This window comes from Capra hircus, chromosome 18, assembly GCF_001704415.2.
Source record: "Capra hircus breed San Clemente chromosome 18, ASM170441v1, whole genome shotgun sequence".
NCBI classification, from domain to species: Eukaryota; Metazoa; Chordata; class Mammalia; order Artiodactyla; family Bovidae; genus Capra; species Capra hircus.
Window position 1 is genome coordinate 27,691,178 of NC_030825.1, and position 21,493 is coordinate 27,712,670.

Sequence of the window (21,493 nt, forward strand, 5' to 3'; positions counted from 1 at the left end):
AGGCAGATTCTTAACCAGTGGACCACCAGAGGAGTCTCAGAAAAGCAAATTCTTAATATTCAAAATAAACCAACTCTACTAGTACGTAACTCCAATCTTTCAGCAAGCAACTCCAATCTTTCAGCAAGCAACTCCAACCTTTCAGCTCATGATATACTTCTGAATACATCTGAGGACATAATGGGGAAATCTCTCTTCCTCTACTTAGTGCAATGAACACACCCATCCCAATAATGCCTCTTCTTTACAGTAAGATTTCATTACTTTGGAACAAAGTGGCAAAGAAAAATCAATTATCCCAAATGTCAATCTTAAAGAGCTTCCCTAAAAGTATCTCAATGTATGCATTAGGAAAAATGATCTAAATTCTTTCTGTCAAAATGACTAAAAAATTCTATTTAAAAATGTTTTATGAGAAAGTATTCATAAAAGCACGATGAGATTCCTTAAAGAAACACAAAGCACAGGAAACAAGTTTATAGAAGATCATTTACCAAACACTCTGCACCAAGCAATAAGAATATTTTGTGCTTGGGACTTCTCTGGTGTCTTAAGTGGGTGTCCCAGTGGTTAAGACTCTGAGCTCCCAATGTCATGGGCACAAGTTGGATCCCTGGGTGGGGGGCTAAGATCCTGCATGCCACATTGTGTGGCCAAAATGGAAAAAAAAAAAAGAATATTCTGTGCTTGAAAGGGAAAAAAAAAGGATGTGCATACTTCAAAATTAAATCTCCAACCAAAGCATCATATCCAGTTTAGTTTTGCTTTAAGGTGACTTCTCTGAAGACTTTAACACTTGCTTTGTATACAGTACAAAGAGTAAACCTCAGTTGGGATATTCACTCTAAGGCAACAACAGCATTCAGAGTTGAGATTTTTTTCTACAGTTTGTTTCAAGGACTGAATGTGACAAAACAGAATCATAAATATACTATTAAATAGCATTCCTAGAAAGAGATTAAGTTTGGGAAGTCCACAGGTGTGCCCCTATGGTTTCCTCCTTCCATCTTGGGTAGTCAACAAAAACAAATAAATTATTAACCCAATGTGTGTCTGAAATTGTCCTCTGCTCCCTGTCTACAAAAAAATGCACAGAAACTCAAATATATGAGAAGAAAAAGGAAGAGGAAAGTATTACTAATTCAACTATTCAAATCCACACTGAAGGTATTTAATTTATAGCCTTTGCACTCTGAAATCAAAACAACATAGGTTCAGATAACATGGAACACTGTCCTTGTCTACAATTAAAAAGAGAGTATTGTCAATAAGGCAATAAACTACTGTGATGAAACAGAGAGAAAAGCATGTTTTCATTTTATAGACAACCACAGGTTAAGAACAAATAACTGGTTATCCATAAGTGATAAAACTGTGATTTTATTTTGCTTTTCATTTCACTTTCCAAAATTTCTGCCATCATCAAGTTATTTTTTTAATAGGTTTGAACACGATAAACCCATTTACTATTAAGAAAAATAAAAGGAAACCCCTTTGATGTTAAGGTCATACAGAGAATGGTACGATTCCTTGTTATTCAGTTCTGCCTCTAAGTACATATGTAGAAAACTAAAACTGAAATATGGGATAAATGACCTGACACCTTACCAAGAATGTTATGTGTGTGTGTGTAGTCGTTAGCCTTATATGTAGTTTCTTGACATTTTATGAACAAGCCTGGAATATTACATCTTGATCTTGACTCCACACTCCCTTTTAATAAGTAGAAGTTTCACCCTTTTATTTAACATTTCAACATCTTAGGAGAGGTACTTTTTATTTTAGGAGAAGTACTTTTTATTTGGGAGCCAATTATTTAGTTATGGATATTCTAGAAGTGGAACTAGTACGAGATGTATTGATTTTAATTATTCCTACCCATCATAAACAAAGTTGGCAGGGTTTTTGTTACACCTTCCAGAAAACATTCAGACTTTCTCCTCAATAATTCTTCATATAATCATTACTTGGTAACAAATTCATCCTTCCCCAAAAACCACACAGTAACCACCAGCAAATCATCTCATCAGTGTGATTCAGAACTGCACAGCAACAATTCATTATGAACAAAGCTAGAGTTTGACTATGTGCTATTTCCAGTACATAATTATTTCTGATGTTTCATTACATTTAAGCCAATGAAGTCAGAAATTACAGAACAGTGCAGCCCTCATTCAGCTCGGCACTTTACTCATTAAAATTTTCATTCTCTGGGCTATACCTTGCTAACATCATAAATATACAACATTACATGCACTCACCAGTTCTTTGAGAACATCGATCAAGACTTCTACATTCCATGTGTGTGCCTGTGCTCCATCACTTTTATCTTTTCCATCACTCCAGATTCCACTGCCAGGAGCAGAGATACTCTGTAAGAGTAAAAAATGAATTAAACAAAGCCAACTACTGCATGTGTTCAGCTCAGATTGATAGAACAACCATACTGACTTAATAAAATAAAAAGGGTAGGACATTAATTCACTTTGTAAAGTAGTTGATTGACACACTTACCTGTAATGGAATTCCGTCTGTTAATCCTGAATGAGTTCGAGCCATCATTCCTAAAACTCTTGCAACCTGGGCAGCTGTGACCTCCCGAACACCAAACTGCATGATTATATTGCGACATTCTTCAATACTGAAACAAAAATTTAACTTCAGAAAAATGGCACCCTCAACACCAAAGTTAAGATAAACACTCATCTGAGTCTTTGAGTGAAATCACTAGTTTTACTAACATAGAGTAATACACTTCATTTCTTCTTACTTTTACACAGCAAGTAATGGAAAAAATGCCCAGTTAAGAAAAAAGTTTAAAATACTGATGAAAGAAGGAACTATGAATTAAGAGTAGTATCTTTCAAAAAGAAACAAAATTATCCTCCTCAATCTTTGAATAACAGTATTTTAAAGAATAACTTGATTTATACCAATCAAGGGTTATTCTGATATGTACAAAGCCTTGAAAATGTACTTTTTTTCACTTTGCACCAACAGAGGTTTTATGCCAGGCACATACATACACATAAGAAATACACTTTCAAACGTAAGTGGAAATGTGATTTACATGAGTTTTAAAAATATTAAATGTTACACTTACAGTCAAACTAAAGCACATAAACGCCCTTAATAATATATTCTCAGAAGAAACATTAATGATCCACTGTTTGTTAACAGTCTAAGTGCTACCATTAGGGTAAGCAATTTCCTCTGATGCCCCTGGCAGGTGGGGAAAATATTTGAGAGGCAGGGTATGAAAGGCCAGAAAAGGAAGACTGTAAAAATCAAGGCACAGTGAGGAAATTGAGGGTGGGAGCAGGCAGGAGCAAATCAGGCATGCTGGATGGGACACAGTCCCATTAACACTTGCTGCAATGCCCTTTCTCTCTCAAAAGCTAAAAATGCCTAACATGCCAACTAGGCTAGGAACCCCTGAATCATAAATGTGAGCAATTAGGGGATGTGGAGAAGTAGAAATTTAGCCACCAAAACACTAATAGGTGGCAGCAAAACTAATATGTGGAAGATTGAATTTAGAAGCAAAATTCTCGAGAGGCAAAGAAAACACATCAAGGAATCATCAGGAACTTGCTTTAAAAAAGGACATTGTACTTGTCCTAAGAGTAATCAGAGGTTTAAAATGCCTTACTACCAACCTTGCACAAAAGCCATAGCCCACTTCTTGCATAAAATCAGCCAATGAGCTCTCCATCATGGTTTTAGCTACCCCTCCGGAATCAGGCAGGATTCTGTCCATTAGAATGTCCCGTTTTTCAGGGTATAAAAGTGGTGCAAGCACCACGGGACAGCGTTCCTGGGGAAAATCTGAGAAAGGAAGAAGATAATTATAACTGTTATATTGATTAAAAACGAACTGTCCTCTTTTACTCTTTAGAAGTCCCTCAAACCTGAGTCTTTGACAAGTTCATACTCAAAGCAAAGTTTATTCAGTTTTTTCCAACCCGGCTAGCCCAGTCCAAACTATGACTTCAACACCAATTCTAAAATTTGAATGTTCCTTTGTCATATATAACGGTCGTGAGTATATTTTTAATTCTTTTAGATCCCATTATCTATTGACCAAGTCACACCCTATCAGTTCAGATCAGTTCAGTCGTGTCCGACGCCTGGAGTCCACCCAAACCAATGTCCATTGAGTCAGTGATGCCATCCAACCATCTCATCCTCTGTTATTCTCTTCTCTTGACCTCAATCTTTCCCAGCATCAGGGTCTTTTCCAATGAGTCAATTCTTTGCATCAGGTGGCCAAAGTATCGGAGTTTCAGCTTCAAAATCGGTCCTTCCAATGAACACCCAGGACTGATCTCCTTTAGGATGGACTGGTTGGATCTCCTTGCAGTCCAAGGGACTCTCAAGAGTCTTCTCCAACACCACAATTCAAAAGCATCGATTCTTTGGCACTCAGCTTTCTTCACAGTCCAACTCTCACATCCAGACATGACTACTGGAAAAACCATAGCCTTGACTAAACGGACCTTTGTTGGCAAAGTAATGTCTCTGCTTTTCAATATGCTGTCTAGGTTGGTCATAAGTTTCCTTCCAAGGAGTAAATATCTTTTAATTTCATGGCTGCAGTCACCATCTGCAGTGATTTTGGAGCCCAGAAAACTGTCAGCCACTGTTTTCCCATCTATTTGCCATGAAGTGATAGGACTGGATGCCATGATCTTAGTTTTCTGAATGTTGAGTTTTAAGCCAACTTTTTCACTCTCCTCTTTCACTTTCATCAAGAAGCTCCTTAGTTCTTCTTCACTTTCTGCCATAAGGGTGGTGTCATCTGCATATCTGAGGTTATTGATATTTCTCTCAGCAATCTTGATTCCAGCCTGTGCTTCCATAAGCCCAGTGTTTTCTCATGATGTACTCTGCATATAAGTTAAATAAGCAGGGTGACAATATACAGCCTTGATGTACTCCTTTTCCTATTTGGAACCAGTCTGTTGTTCCTATATATCACTATATACTTCACACCCTATATATCACTCTAAAATGTCACACAGAGCTATCAATTCCCATGCAAGGAAGGCATCAGAAACAACTAGTACATCCATGTCTCTTCATTTCACTGACAAGTGGAAAACTTCCTATTACTGAGAAAGTTAATGTAGTTTAAAATTATACAAATTTTAATATAAATTATATAAACGTTAAGAAAACAATAATGACAGTAAAAATGGATAGTGGCTAGTCCACTATAAGATTTGTTTTAAAGATCTCTGAAAGGAAGATGGCAACAACAGAACCAGGAGTTATCTGAGCACAATGCCAGCAGCCAAAGAGGTAAAGTGGGTATATCAAGAGTGATCAATTTCTTTCATACCAAAAAGAACATGCCACAATACCGCAGTCTCTGTCTCCCATAAAAGGGAAAAATCTGACCACATGGAAATACACCAAGCCCAAACTGAGGTGGCACTTAGACAGCAAGACTGTCGGTGAAGTACTCTTCACATTATATTGTTTCTATAACAAGGCTTTTATCACTTTTGTATTTTAAATTATAAAATACTCTCTTCCTTCTCAAAGATTATCAACTTAACAGAAAGGTAAATCACTGTCTTCATTTGTATTCTGAAATCCCTTTGCCACGTGTGTTCATCCAAAAAAACCATCTTTTGTATCATCTTTTACAGGCTACAGACAGTCTTTTTACCTCTGCGCAGCGTCTTAAGAAAGGCGTCTATCTGTTCCTGTCCAACTCCAAAGGCTCCCTTCTGCCCAAAGAGGAGATGGGACAGGAGGAGGTGTAGGACCTCTATTGCTATATCTTGGAAGCCACCTTCCTGATTTCCACTGACGTCTGCGTCAATGTAAGAACGCAGAAGATCTGGAAGCTTCTGTTTGATAAACTGGGCAGCTAGAAGGGAAGTAAACAAACAAACAAAAGTTATTTTTGCACCACAACAGGTCAGAAGTCACATACCATCAAAATGTAGATAGATGACCATCATTCTCATTCACCAACTCACCCTTCACCCTCTGTGTTTTCACAGCTCTAGCTGGCAGACATAAAATAAAAGACCAATTGCCAAGGGTTTGGTGAGGGGGTACAGAATTTCTGAACAGGTACAGAGCGTGAGTTTTTCAGAACAAAGAAGTTCCAGACATCCACTACATAACAATGTGAACAGTTAACCCTACTGAATTATACATTTGAAAGTGGTTATGAAGGCAAATTTTAATGTGTTTTTACTATATACACACAAAGGAGATCAAACAAAAATAATCATACTCTCTAAGCTATGGAAATTCAAGATTCAGAAATCCACAGATTTTAAAGACTCTAACCTCACTACCGGAAAGAAGAACTTACCAAAACCTCTGAGATCTGTGCTGGAAGAATTCAAGAGGGCAAGGCCAAAAATTACCTGAAACAAGAAGGGTCAGATTGACCAAAGAGTACAAATAGTTGTTTTATTGCTAATTCTGCATATCTCTTTTCTTAAATCACTTACCTCTTGTACTTTGCTTAACTTGAGAACTTTACTCAGCTGGGCAAATAAGTGGGGTGCAGGCTTTAAACTCTGAAACAAACCAAACTTTATTTTAAAATAGGAGCATACAATTTTCAGATCTATAAAAGCATCTGTTCACCCAATTATGGTGCTGCAGAGGAGTGACAAATTTGTAGTGAGGCTAGCAACAGTTGTGGAACTGTGTTCTGACAAGCTTAAGCCTTGATATGACCCAGTTTTATTAAGGTTCTAATTATTATCAAACTACCCTGACTTTGTTAGAAAGCTATAAAACCCCCCAAAGTAGGTATTTGAAGTTTTTAAATTAAAATATGATACGAGATCAAGGATTAAGGGTTTCTTACAACATCTAATAAGAAATTACATCTTAGGGCTACTAAAAGGAATACCAACCTTCTGATAGTGCAATGGATTATCAATGGCATAGGACAGCGTTGAGATAAAATTTGGCTTCGTAATCAGTGACGCACACTCCTGAATCAGAAACTGAGTCTTTAAAAATGAAAAATAAAATTTCATTAGCACTCAGTCATTATCTTGCATAAACAGAAGCAGCATTGCTCAGAATATTAAAGGGTAACCTGATACTGTATACTGTTCCTACATTATCAAAATCAGCTCTTTAAAAATCCCACTGAAACTACCAAAGTCTATTAACAAGAAGTGTTAACTAAAACCTCTGCAGGAGAGAGTCCATTGACAAGGTCACCATAATATCATGACAAACTGCTCCCAGATTAAGAATCAAGCCATAGAACTCGATCTAGGACAAGAGATCTTCTTTCTGCCTAACTTACTTGTCAAGCAGGACTGCCCTACAGTCCCACTTCCTTCAAGCAGGTCTCATTCCCAGTTTTCTAAGCCTGAATTGTGTAGCTATAATGGTCTGCTGGTGGTGCTGCTGCTGCTAAGTCGCTTCAGTCGTGTCCAACTCTGTGCGACCTCAGAGACGGCAGCCCACCAGGCTCCCCAGTCCCTGAGATTCTCCAGGCAAGAACTGGAGTGGGCTGCCATTTCCTTCTCCAATGCATGAAAGGGAAAAGAGAAAGGGAAGTTGCTCAGTCACGTCCAACTCCTTGCGACCCCATGGACTGCAGCCTACAAGGCTCCTCGGTCCATGGGATTTTCCAGGCAAGAGTACTGGAGTGGTTGCCATTGCCTTCTTCAGCCAGGCAAGAGAAGAGAAGGATAAGAAAAGGAGAAGTCCCTCTATCTTTAAGCCATTCAGCTAAGATTATTTCTGGATCCTATTTGTATGTGTGATCTGCTATGCAACTATGCCCAAAATGCAACTCAGGGAACAATTGGATCTAAGCGAATATATACTGTGTAAGCCCCAAATACCTGATGAAAATCTTTGCCACTGCTTTTACCATCGCCACTGAAATCCACATGCGAAAATAGGCAGCGTAACAAATGCCTGTCTGCCTCAGGACCGTGCCGATTCACAATCTAAAACCAAAAATACGAGTTTGTAGTCAAAACTGAGTGATTTTTTTTTTTTAATTCACCTCTAGGACAACATCCCAAATTACATAACTGTTCATTCTGGAATAAGAGTTCTAGGAATTGAGATGGAAGTGCCAATATTTTGTGATTACGTATTTTTAAAATGCTTCCTACAGGCACTAGCAAGAAGGAAAGAAAAATAGAAACTATCAGGAATTAGCCCCACCTAATTGTGTACATTGATTCCCCTCTACACCAAAAATATCAAACAGCACAAATGACACATTGAAGTTGTAAGGCAACAATTTTATAACAAACTGCACTCGTGGGAGCCTCACTTTTTCTGTCCATTGTTGTTTTTACCCTAAAGAGTATAACCTGAAATCTAACACAACTGCAACTTTTATAATAGCCCACAGGGAACAGCCCTAAAGGAACTGATCTGATTATTAGTACTAGCTCTGAGCTTCTGGCTGTTGCTCAAATTTACCAACGCTATTCCCTCTAACTAAAAAACTCCAGGTATCTAAAAACGGTTTGTCTTCTCACCTCCTTTAGGTTTCTGCTGTAAAGTCACTTCATCAGTCAGAGGTTTCCTAATTACCCTCCCTAAAATAGAATATGACCTGCCATCATCACCCCTCACCCTGCTTTACTTCTCTCCATGGTACATCACCAGATAATTTTCTATTTTCTATGTCTCACTAGACTATAAGTGAGAACTGGGAATTTATGTATCTGTGCTCATGTCATATCTAGTCAAGAAAAGGGCTTCAGTTCAGTTCAGTCACTCAGTCGTGTCCGACTCTTTGCGACCCCATGAATCGCAGCACACCAGGCCTCCCTGTCCATCACCAACTCCCAGAGTTCACTCAGACTCACGTCCACCGAGTCGGTGATACCATCCAGCCATCTAATCCTCTGCCGTCCCCTTCTCCTGCCCCCAATCCCTCCCAGCATCAGAGTCTTTTCCAATGAGTCAACTCTTCGCATGAGGTGGCCAAAGTACTGGAGTTTCAGCTTTAGCATCACTCCTTCCAAAGAACACCCAGGACTAATCTCCTTTAGAATGGACTGGTTGGATCTCCTTGCAGTCCAAGTGGACTCTCAAGGGACTTCTCCAGCACCACAGTTCAAAAGCATCAATTCTTTGGCACTCAGCTTTCTTCACAGCCCAACTCTCATATCCATACATGACCACTGGAAAAACCACAGTCTTGACTAGACGGACCTTTGTTGGCAATAATGTCTCTGCTTTTGAATATGCTATCTAGGTTGGTCATAACTTTCCTTCCAAAGAGTAAGCGTCTTTTATTTTCATGGCTGTGATCACCATCTGCAGTGATTATATAAAAAATAAAGTCTGACACTGTTTCCACCGTTTCCCCATCTACTTCCCATGAAGTGATGGGACCAGATGCCATGATCTTCGTTTTCTGAATGTTGAGCTTTAAGCCAACTTTTTCACTCTCCTCTTTCACTTTCATCAAGAGGCTTTTTAGTTCCTCTTCACTTTCTGCCATAAGGGTGGTGTCATCTGCATATCTGAGGTTATTGAAAAGAGCTTAGCACAATGTATATGTAGAGTAATAATCTGTCTACTAAACAGCACATTAACAGACTCCATGAACCAAAAGATTCGTTCTGGGTTTTTAGTGCATTATCTGTATGAATGCTTCGGATTACTTTATAAAAAACAGTGCACCTATTCAAACAGTTTAACATACTGAAAAGAACATGAAAAATTTTTGCGGGAGACATAAAAGATTACTTTTAACACAAAAGACATTAATTTAAGGACAAAACTGTCAAACTCCTAAGTAAAAGATGGTGGAACTAAGACTACTTTTTTCCTATTCTAGCCTCTCATATTTAAAAAAAAAAAAAAAAAACTTCAGTGACTTCCTTGGTCATCCAGTGGTTTAAGAATCTGCCTACCAATGCAGGGGACATAAGCTCAATACCTGGTCCAAGAAGATCCCACATGTCATGGAGCAACTGATACCATGTGCCCCAGGCTGCTGAAGCCTGTGCACCTAGAGCTTGTGCTCTGCAACAAGAGAAGTACCACAATGGGAAGCCGGGACACTGCAACTGGAGAAATTCCATGCAGCAGCGAAGGCTCAAGGAAGGAAGGAAGATTTTTTTTTTTTTAATTTAAAATAGGGTCAAAGGACTTGGAAGCCAATAAGAATAAGCTTTCACTGGCCAAGAAGGATAATGGATGAATATCAAGAATACTTTCAATGGATTCAAACACATCAAATATGTTAAAAAATATGCAGATTTCTAACATTAAAAAATCATTCATTGGTCTTATTTTGGAGGCTAGGAAATAAGTCATTTTGAAAACTAGCGAACAGAATCAAGCCCTTCCTCTATATAAATCATACTTCAGGCAACCAGACAATTACAGGTGGTAAGGGCAAGTTTCCATTTACAGAACTATTTCAACTAATAAAAAATGCTAACAATTAGAATGTTACCACTTTGCAATCCTTAACAATCAATGAAATCCAGTCAATGAACAATGCCTGACAAAAATCACAAAAATAGAGACTAGACATTATGAACCTCCTAATTAAATATACACTGCCACCCATAAAATTGTCCTAAGGGAGGAAAAAAACTTAATCTGATTAAGTTCCCAAATTTAATTATCAATTTATAGGAAAGTAAAGAACATGTAAAATACCACCCCGGGAATGTAATCAGCAATATTCAGACAGTGGGTAACTATAGGACAATCTGATTTAACAAAATAACTGCAGGGGGTGGGAAGAGAAGGATTAACCATAAATTTTAAAAGACATTTAATAAAAATGAAACAAACTATGGGGGAGCAGTCCTGACTCAAGTCAACAGTTTTTACATTTTTTTACATGAGGCAACTGAAAAAATGCTAATGTTAACTGGATATTTGATGCTTAAGAACTATTCTGCTGGGGGGAAGGGTTTGGAGGAGGATTGGGAATTTGAGAGTAGCAGGTTCAAACTATTGTACAGAATGGATAAACACATCCTACTGGATAAACATCCTATTCTACAACACAGAGAATTATATTCAGTATCCTGTAATAAAACAATAATGGAAAAGAATACAAAAAATAATATACATACACATAACTGAATCACTCTGCTGTACACCAGAAACTAACAAACACTGTAAATCAACTATACTCTAATAACAGTAAAAAAAAAAAAAAAGACTTACTGAGCGTTTTAAAAAAAGATGTGATAATGGTATTGAGATTAGGTTTATGGTAAATGAAACCAGATGACAGATTCATGGGGGTTCTATTATACCTACTCATGTGTGATTGAGATCATCTTTAATAAAATCTTAAAACTGTATTATTACATTTTATAAATGAAATAATTGAAATTTTAATAAAATTTTTAAATTTATTGAGACTATCATTTAAAGAACAGTATAAAATGTTTTTGTAATAAAAATACTTTTAATGCAAACCACAAATTACTCAAGTATTAAAAAGCTGAGTAGGAAAATCAGGCTTGAGTTTATTTTTCTATATTTTACTCATATAGTACCTTTTTAAATATTTACTAATTTCTTTGGCAGCACCGGGTCTTAGCAGCAGCATGAGGGATCTTTGATCTTTAGTTGTAGCATGTTGGAGCTAGTTCCCTGACCAGGAATCGAACCAGGACCCCTGTGTTGGGAGTGTGGAGTCTTAGCCAATGGACCACCAGCAAAGTCCTCATATCTTCTTTAATAATGACAACAAATATTTTCAAAGAAAAAACTATAGGAGTTACTCTCTAAAGGACATCGTAAAATCCTGACTAAGGGGGCAAATTAAATTCTCAAGTTGCTTTTTCACCTATAGCATAGTAATACTAGCCAGCTCATTCACGTTTACAGATTTCCTACATCTAAAGAAAATCTGATAAATATTCCTTCTTCCTACTTGTCAGCAGAAGAAAGAACAAAAGGAACACAATTCCTGTCAACCTATTTAAGCCACAACAAGTGAAAAGTGTTAGTCACTCAGTTGTGTCCAACTCTTTGTGACCCCATGGACTATACAGCCCACCGGGCTCCTCAGTTCATGGAATTCTCCAGGCAAGAATACTGGAGAAGATCCCTTCTCCAGGGGATCTTCCCAACCCAGGGACTGAACAAGGGTCTCCCGCATTGCAGACAGATTCTTTACTGTCTGAGCCACAAGGGAAGCCCCTAAATATTTATAAAAATAAATACTAGGCAGCTAAGAACTGCAATAAGCCTTTACCTATCACCAAAGGAAATCCAGAGTCAAGAACTAGAACCCTATTCCCATCCCAGTTCTAAATTTCTTACCATTCTCAAAGTAAAATAGGGGGGTTATCTGAAAGGTACCAGTGAGGCCACACTTGTCTAAAGAAAATCTGTACACACTGAAAACTTCAGCCCAAGGCTAACACCAAACATTCTAGCATCGACATTCAAAATTAATTATTAAATAATTTATCCCTTCTTTCATTTCAATTCAAATGCACTTGAACACTAAAGGTTAGGTATAGGAGACAGAGACTAAAGGACAGTCCCACACCTTGAGGTCTTCAGAGTAGAGAAGACGATCAAACCAATTATAATATACTATTAAGTTGACCACATTGAGCCTTGCTGGGGGAAATCCAGGCAGTGCCACCATATTTCCCACTTCAAGGTAAAGTTGTAGGTACCCCTGCAATTGGCTCCTTCCGTGTTCGTCTAAGCTGAATCGTATTACCCAAGAACACATGGTCTTTCTGAGGCAGCCCTCATACAACAACACGGATACAAAGGCCAAGCCATCTGGGACCCCCAGGGGACCACTGTGATATCCATTCCAGCTCTCCCTGTGGAACTGGCCAAGATTTTTACTGAGTTTCCACCACAGTTCTCCTAAATTACCATATGACCCAGCAATTCCATTCTTTGGTATATACTCTCAAAATTTAAAATAAACATCCACCCAAAACGTGTAAATGAATGTTGATAGCCACAATATTTACAACAGCCAAAAGTGGAACCAAACCTAAATATCCAGATGCATGCTTCAACATGAATTAATCTTGAAAACTTACGCTAGTGAAAGAAGGCAGAAACAAAATGCCTCATATGGTATGATTCCATTTATATGAAATGTTCAGAAAGGCAAACCCATGGAGGCAAAAAGTAGGTTGGTGGTTGCCAATGGCTGGAGGTAGGGAGAAATGGAAAGCAACTGCTAATGGATTCAGGTGTTTCCTCTTGGGGTGATGTGAACATTCTCGAGTTAGGTGGCGACAGCCAAACAACTTTATGAATATACTAAGAACTAGCAAATTTTACATTTTAAAAGGATCAGTTTTATAGTTTGTGAAGTATATCTCACTTTTTTTAAGGCAGAAAAGAAAACGGGACCGACTAAAATGAAACAGACCAGATTCCTAAGCTTATAGAAAAATCAAAATCTGTGAATCCTAAAATGCAGAAAAAAGCAATGAAGTAAGATCTCTTCTATACATTAAGCTGAAATCACTAGAAATAAGAGGCAAAGTTATTTTTCATGCAGCACACCCAAGTAAATTTCCAATTTTTCTTCACTGTATTCCTTTACTCATTTCCTTCACTCATTCCTTTAATGATGCTTGCTTTCTCACTAGTTTACTTACATGCTGTATTTCCTGCTGGCTGGCTCGGTAGTTTTTCTTGGTTAAATTGTCCACCAGGTAGCTGATTTGAGACAAGGCCAGCGAGAGCGAGTCAAGATTCATTGCTGGTTGGGGCGGAAGCAGGCGGCCGAGCCCGGCGCAAAATCACCATTATTCCCCTTTAGTCACCTCAGAGGCAGGTTACTGCTTTCTTTGTAATCAGCCTGTATCTGGTGTCCGTACAGTGTCTTTAGTTCTTTTTTACCAGGAGTCTTACTCTGTTCTGAAACATGGCACCTATTTAGAATAAAAAAAATTTAATTAGGTAATTTATTAGGATTAAAAGAGGTTAAATAACTCTCCATCTTAAGACCTGAAATACCACCAAGGACCTTTTAAAAAATTATGATGTCTCAACCGTTACTGATAAAAAGATGCCAAGTTTGAAAAATTAGGTAGGGGCAGTATAAAAAGAAAATACATCCATCCGCTTCAAAAAAGATTGTATTTTTAGCAAGATGCCCTGTAACACGAGGCTTCTCCTTTAACAATTTCAATGATAATTTACACTACATCCTTTAGAAGCCACAAGAAAGTATTACCCTAAAATTAGGGCTCGTGGAAAGAAACATTCATTTGACATTCTCAATCCCTCTTCCCACACTGTCTACAACTTATTTACAGATTACATTTATTCACCTTACTACTTATGTATTGCTTCAGAATCAGACAGTAGTTTGGTTTTAAAGCCGTATTTTAGGATATATGTTTCAGTATTTGAACAGCTGACCTAAAAGTAAATTAAGGGCCCTAGAACCCAAATTTCTTCCTGCACTGTTCAAACTTCTCAGTAACAGAATTTAGAAAGGAAACTCAAAGCAGCAATATAGCTAAAATGACAGGATGCTTATCATTTTATTAATTCCAACCACCTGCTGAGTCAGGAACTATTTTGCATCACAACACACACAGGGCTATTCTGTATCACAACATATACATACACACACACACCCCACTCCAAGTTTTTAAGAATTCACCAAGCACCACTGCTGACACAAGAATCTTTGAATGCAAGGAGCTAAGCTTATCCACAGCTTCACCATCAGAAATCTGCTCATAACTTCATTACCATCAGAACTTACTACGTAAGGTAAAGGAAATTCATGAAGATTAAAAATCCCCTTGGGAAAAAAATAAAAATAAAAATCCCCTTGGTAAGGGCATTTAAACCTTTAATAACTTCTTAACAATGCAGAAAGCCTACCCTGCTTTGTTCTGTTTTGTTTCTACCTATGCTATTCTTCTCTACATCTTTCTGGGGAAAAAAAAAACAGTAAGAGAATCTTGGGGACGTAGCAAGGCATTTTTGTTTATTCTAAAGTAATGCCATATAAGAAGTCAAAGATAAACTGATGCTATCTATCCATTATATGTAACTAACATGCTTGCTGTAAATTCTTAGAGCAAGTTGTTTCCTTCATATTATGATGATGGCATATTTCACCAAGACTGTTAACATTATTAACTGGTACAACCTTTTCTGAAACTCAAATATTGGCAATATTGTAGAAAGTGATTTTTGCATTACTCCGAAAACCATAATTCCACAATTAAGACTGTATCTTTTGATGTATATTACCTCAAGAACTCAAAGGAAACAGATTTTCAGTGAAATACTGTGTATCACAGCAAATAGAAAAAGTAGAGCAAAAAGTAACTGCTTAAATATGAAGAAATACAAGAAGAAATAAATTATGGTATATTGAAACAAAGCAGCTGTTAAACAGAAATGAAGCAAAACTGTGCAGGAAAGACACTTATTAAGACAAAAACAGGGACACAGATGGGAATTCCCTGGCAGGCCAGTGGTTAGGACTCTCACTGCAGAGGCCCAGGTTTCATCCCAGGTCAGGGAACTAAGATCCTGCAGGTGGGGGTGAGGACATAGGAATTTTTGTTGAAAAAGTATTTAATAGCTACCTCTGAGTAAGAAGGTAAAGTGTGGAAGACTGCCTTTTAAATCTTCTTTAGTTTCTAACATTGTTTTCACATAAGTATGTATTTTATTTTCCACCTTTCTTTTTCAAAGAAATGTTTAAAGAAAAGTCAAAGAAAAGGGGGGAAAACCCATCAGAAGGGTAGGTAAGTTTAGAATAAGTAGATTACTTGAGATTTTCGTAAAATATCAGCCAAAGGAACTAGAGGAAAAATGAACAGAGCTACACATATATACCACTGGTTGTTTCAAGAATCTTCACATCCAAGCTAAACCAGGCAGCTTATATACAGGTCATTTCCAGAAAAAAAAAAAAAAAGTCCAAGAAACCACTCAATAACCTCCCAAGTTCAAAATAAAAACTCTAAGTCAGAAAGTCCTTGGCTAAGATGCCTTCAGATAACATTATCATCAGAACTGTGTGAATAAAAGGGGTCAAAAGAAGACCTCTTTATTAAAAACCTAAAATGCTCATTTTGGGGGATTTTTCTGGCAATTCAGTGGTCAGGACCTATCACTTTCACTGCCATGGTCCCAGTATCAATCCCTGGTCAGGAAACTAAAGGTCTTGCAAGCTGCATAGTACAGCCAAATAATAATAACAGTAAAATAAAATGCTTGTTTTTAGTGGCAAGTATAAATCAAAGTATTTTTAATTTTTATAAGTTGTGTTCAGTTAAAACTGTATTATTCAAGGTCTTTCCTGGTGGTCTAGTGGTTAAGAATCTGCCTCCCAATGCAGGGGACACACGCTCAATCCCTGGTCAGAGAACTAAGATCCCACACACCATGGGGCAACTAAGCCCTCAAGCCACAACTATAGAGCCCACACGCTGCAACTACCAAGACCTCACGCTCTGGAGCCTGTGCTCCGCAACAAGAAAAGCCCTTAAGCTGCAATGCAAACCCAGCAGAGCCAAAAAGAACCCTAAATATGTATTATTCAAAGTATAGTATTCGTATGAACAGTAGTTACTTTACACTGTATTGTTGTTTAGTTGCTAAGTCATGTCCAAATCTTTTTGTGACCGCATGGACTGAAGCCCACCCAGCTCCATGAGATTTCCCAGGCAAGACTGTTGGAGCAGGTTGCCATTTCCTACTCCAGAGGATCTTCCCAATCCAAGGATCAAACCAGTGTCTCTCTCTGCGTCTCCTGTTTTGGCAGGCAGATTCTTTACCCCTCGCGCCACTTGGGAAGCAGGTTTACCTGTGGTACAGCACAAATCCAGCAAAGTAAGTGTTCACTGACCTTCCAATAAAATGAATTCCTGCTTACTTTGGCACTTCAAACTATATCTTCTCTTCTGACATGAGCTCTGTAACAAGGGTTACAACTTTTTCGCATTAACACCTAAAGACTACGAAGGAGGGAGTTCCCTGGCAGTCCAAGGGTTAGGACTTGGTGCTTTCACTGCCGGAGGCCAGGGTTCGGTTCCTGGGTTCAATCCCTGGTCTGGGAACTAAGATCCCGAAGCTGCAAGGCATGGCCAAAAAAAAAACAACTGCAAAGGATAAAAATACTACTCTAACACACTTTTCAACAAGTCAGTCTTCATTACATAAGCAAGTTAATGCATTAAACTAATGCCCAACTGAGCCCTCACTTTATGGGATCTATTAGCAGGGTGACAACATCATTTATTAACCAAAATAGGATGCTTCTGAAAATAAAGGGGTACCATTAACAATTTACACCAAGACAACAGGTATAAACTAGGACATGTGATCACCTTAGCCATCCAGAAGCCTTAGAGAAACTGATCCGTCTGTCCAAGTTACACTTTTGTTAATCTGTTTCTAAAATGCCATGTCACTGGTCTCTTCCTTAGTCTCCTTTACCAGCACTTCCTCTTCTGACCTCACAGTATTGGAATCTTTGGACTTCTCTACATTCACTTTCTTGATATACTTCAGTCTTACAATGTTAGAAACTATATATAGCAATAACTTCTATAAATTCTATCTCCAACCCAAATTTCCCTCATGTATCTAGAACTGTGTTATATAATTTCCTAATGAAAAACGTGTTCAAAACTGAGCCCCTGGGATTTCCTTGGCAGTCCAGTGGTTAAGACTCCATGCTTCCACTGCAAGGGGCATGGGCTCGATCCTTGCACCTGTTTTCCCCATCTCAGTTGATACCAACTCCTTCCTTAAGTTACTCAGGCCAAATTCTTAGATTTCCCATTCACTGTAATCAGTCAAAAAATTCTTTTGGCTCCACTTATAAAATATATGCAGAATCTATTCATTTCTTACCACAGCTATAACCAAGAATCATCACCTCTCACTGGGATTACTATGTTAACCTCCTAACTAGTCTCCCTGTTTCCACCCTTGCTCCACACCAGTCTATTCTCAACACGAGAAAAGGACTTTCCAAATATAAAACACTCAGGTCATCCTGTGCTCAAAACCCTCCAATGACTCAGAATGGAAGCCTGAGCCCTTACAATGGCCTATGAATAAACACAGCTTGAGGGAACCCAGCCACCGGTGCTGCTCTAGCCTTCTTCTTCACTCCCCTCTGCTCAGTTCCCTTTAGCTACAGTGGCCTCCTGGCTGCTTCTCCAGCATACTCTTACCTTAGATTCCTCTGCCTGGAACCATCTTCTTCCAGATGCCAATATGGCTAACTACTTCAAGTCTACACAAATGTCACCTTCTCAGTGAGTATTACCCTGTCTAAATTGCAATCCCGCCCCGCCCTCCGCACCAGTCTTTTTTCTTTCCACCTTATATCACCAAACATGGGTAACATATTTGCCTATCCCTTCACATGAAAGTGATCATAATTGTTTTACTGTTCATCAACTTATTACAAGCACTACATGGCCCATACAAGGAGTTAGTTCACTGCATATCTGAAAAACTATAAACTGAAGCTTAGGATTTTGCACTTATATTCCAACTCTACCAAAAGGTATGACAATCCATTGAAATTTTCCTAGTCAGAAGTACAATCACATGCAAGTAAATGATAGATAATTTTTAATTTAACTGCCTCAGTAACTGCACTATTAAGTTGTTAAGACCCTTCCAATTAACCTTTAGCATCATAATGTATATATAAATTGGGTCACAATGTCTTTATAGGCCATCTTTATTGAAATAGATGAGTGCAAAACAATAAAGTGTCTTCCAACAGTTTTCCTTCAAAATGTTTAGATGTTAAATTATTTCAAGATCACTAAATCTGAGAGTCTAAGATACTCCTCAACTGTAAGGGATCTGTGGCCCAGGAGCATTTCATGTGCATACGCAGTGCCTAGTTTTGGTCTCCATATATATCAGGGACTCAAACTGCTAAATAATTATTAACTTCAGGGACTGCTCCAGTGCTGCAGTGGCTAAGACTCCACACTCCCAATGCAGGGGGCCCAGGTTCAATCCTTGGTCAGGGAACTAGATCCCATATGCTGCAATTAACAGTTTGCAGGCCTCAAGCAAGAGTTTGAATGTTGCAACTAAAAAAGATCCCAAATGCCACAACTAGAAGATTCCACATGCTGCAGCAAAGACTGTAGATCCCACATACTGCCAACTAAGACTGGGTATAGCCAAATAAACAGCAAATTAATTTTTTAAAAATCTACCAAGGATAAAAGAAATCTACCAAGGATATGGCTATGTAAAGATTAAAACAGCAACTTTGGAAGACAAAGATTTTTAAAGTGTATTCTTGGTATTTTTCCTAATATTAAAGATATTAGAAACAATATATGTATATATTACATATGTATATATATTGCTCAAAGTATATATGTATATTGTCTATAGTATCTTTTACACACACACACACACACACACACACACACACACAGCAGTAAAAGGATTATCTACCTACATCCAATGGAATCCCACCCAACATGTGAAATAGACATTTAAAATGTAGTTCTGCTATAAACATCCACTACACAGTGCAGAATGAAAAGCTTATAAAATGGTACGTAGAAGTCCAACTTATATAAAATTATTTCACATTTTAACTGAAAAACACTACACAATATTAAAAATTGTTTCTTGAATATCCAATCTAAGGAATACCAGGCAGTTGTGGTTTACAGTTAATCTTTTAAGTGTTAACATAAAAGAATATTCATGACACTGAGTGAAAAGCTGCAGTACTCTGAATAGCATGATGCCATCGCATAAACACACCTATGTTTACATGTGCAGAGAAAACAAGCTACAGATTAACAGAGATTACAGAGAGGCTTTCATTTAAAATTCCATTTTTTAAAAGTCCACTAAGAAATCTATACATGTCACACATGTAACATAACACATACAAAATATTATTCACTGCAATATTTATCATAGCAAAGGAATGGTCATGAGTTGGTGACTGGAGAACAAACATCTCGGATAATGTACAAAGTATTCTACTCTTTGTTTAAAGCTTTAATTTCTATAAATGCTACTTTTTATTTTGTATATATGTACACATAAACACAGTTGCTTTTTTTTTTTTTTTTTTGCAAAAAATACATGGAAAGATCAGCTATTAACTAATAAAAAGCTACCTACACTGGAGTGGGTGATAAGTGGGTAGTAGACAGGAATCAGAACAAAAATTCACTGATTATACCTTTTATATGGTTTTGACTTCTGAACCATTATTTACATCTTTGATATTTCATAAAAAACAAACAAACAAAAAGAATAAATGAACCTGAGTATCAAGCTAATAAAGAACACAGTAAAAACAAATATTTCAACTAACACAGTATCCTGAACATTCTTGATGTAGAGTGGGATATATTTTTAAGGACAGAAAGAAATCAAAGAAATTTGACTCAACAGGTTTACTTTCAGCAGTTAATATTTTACTGTAATTTTATGCTACATTTATATATTACTGGATACAGTAAATAAATGAATAGGCATCCAGAATCATTACAGATCAATGTAGTGAAGATCAAAGTTTAGTTTGACAGAAAACACGAAAATTCCATAAAGCAATTATCCTTCAATTAAAAAATAAATTTTTTAAAAAGATAAAAGTTTTTAAAACCTGAAATATTTTATTTGAAATTTAAGTATCAACAGGAACTCATTTGAAAAATTTCTGGGACTTCTACTGGCCCAGTGGTTGAAGACTCCATTCTCCCAACAAAGTGGGCCCAGGTTCAATCCTTGGTCAGGAAACTAGGTCCCACATGCTGCAAACTAAAACCTAGCACCACTAGGTCTTAACTAAGACCCACATGCTACTAAGACCTAATGCAGCCAAATAAAGAAAAATTTCCTGAGTCTAATAAAATATATTAGATTGTACAACAAAAACTACAAGACTTTGTTGAAAGCAAGCATAAGAAAAATAATAGTAATAAACACAGGAAGGACAGTGTTACTTAATACTGTTAAAATGTCCAAGCAACCCAAAGCGATCAATAAATTCAACATAATATCAAAATTCCAAAGGCCTTTTTCATAGAAAAAAAAATTCAAAAAGTTTTATGTAACCAAAGGATCCTGAATAGCCAAGGCAATCATAAAAAAGAACAAAATCAGGCCACAACAAACTTAAAAGCTTCAGTATAACCAAAGAATAAAATGAAAAGACAACCTACAGAATAGAGAAAATATCTGCAAGTCATGTATCAAGAGGTTAATATCCAAAGTTTATAAAGAACTCATACAATTCAGTAAGAAAAACAAATATGACTTAAAAAAATATTTATACTGTGGGAGTTCTTTGTTGCAGCATCTAAAATCTACTTTCCCAACCATGGATTGAACCCGCTACCCCTGCACTGGGAGCTCTAAGTCTCAGCCACTGGACCACCAGGTAAGTTCCAAATCTGATTTTAAAATGAGCAGAGGAACTAAGTGGACAAAGAAGACACCAAAACAGCTAGCCAACATTAAAAGTGCTAAACATCACTAATCCTTGGGGGAAATGCAAATCAAAACCAGG

The 21,493-nt window shown here is 37.5% G+C and overlaps 1 protein-coding gene across 6 annotated transcripts in view; it reads right to left on the bottom strand.

Annotated features, from left to right (window-relative positions):
• The window catches only part of CNOT1 (CCR4-NOT transcription complex subunit 1), an 84,031-nt gene that overhangs the window by 42,588 nt on the left and 19,950 nt on the right, over positions 1 to 21,493 (bottom strand). For all 6 annotated transcript variants that reach the window (XM_005692051.3, XM_005692049.3, XM_005692050.3 and 3 more), the window contains exons 2-10: positions 13,593 to 13,868; positions 7,845 to 7,952; positions 6,894 to 6,992; positions 6,480 to 6,548; positions 6,338 to 6,392; positions 5,678 to 5,881; positions 3,660 to 3,828; positions 2,515 to 2,641; positions 2,262 to 2,372 (exon numbers count right to left, since the gene is read on the bottom strand). In XM_005692051.3, the coding sequence (XP_005692108.1) occupies positions 2,262 to 2,372; positions 2,515 to 2,641; positions 3,660 to 3,828; positions 5,678 to 5,881; positions 6,338 to 6,392; positions 6,480 to 6,548; positions 6,894 to 6,992; positions 7,845 to 7,952; positions 13,593 to 13,694 (1,044 nt within the window). In that variant the 5' untranslated portion in view covers positions 13,695 to 13,868. The remainder of the gene's footprint in view (positions 1 to 2,261; positions 2,373 to 2,514; positions 2,642 to 3,659; positions 3,829 to 5,677; positions 5,882 to 6,337; positions 6,393 to 6,479; positions 6,549 to 6,893; positions 6,993 to 7,844; positions 7,953 to 13,592; positions 13,869 to 21,493) is intronic.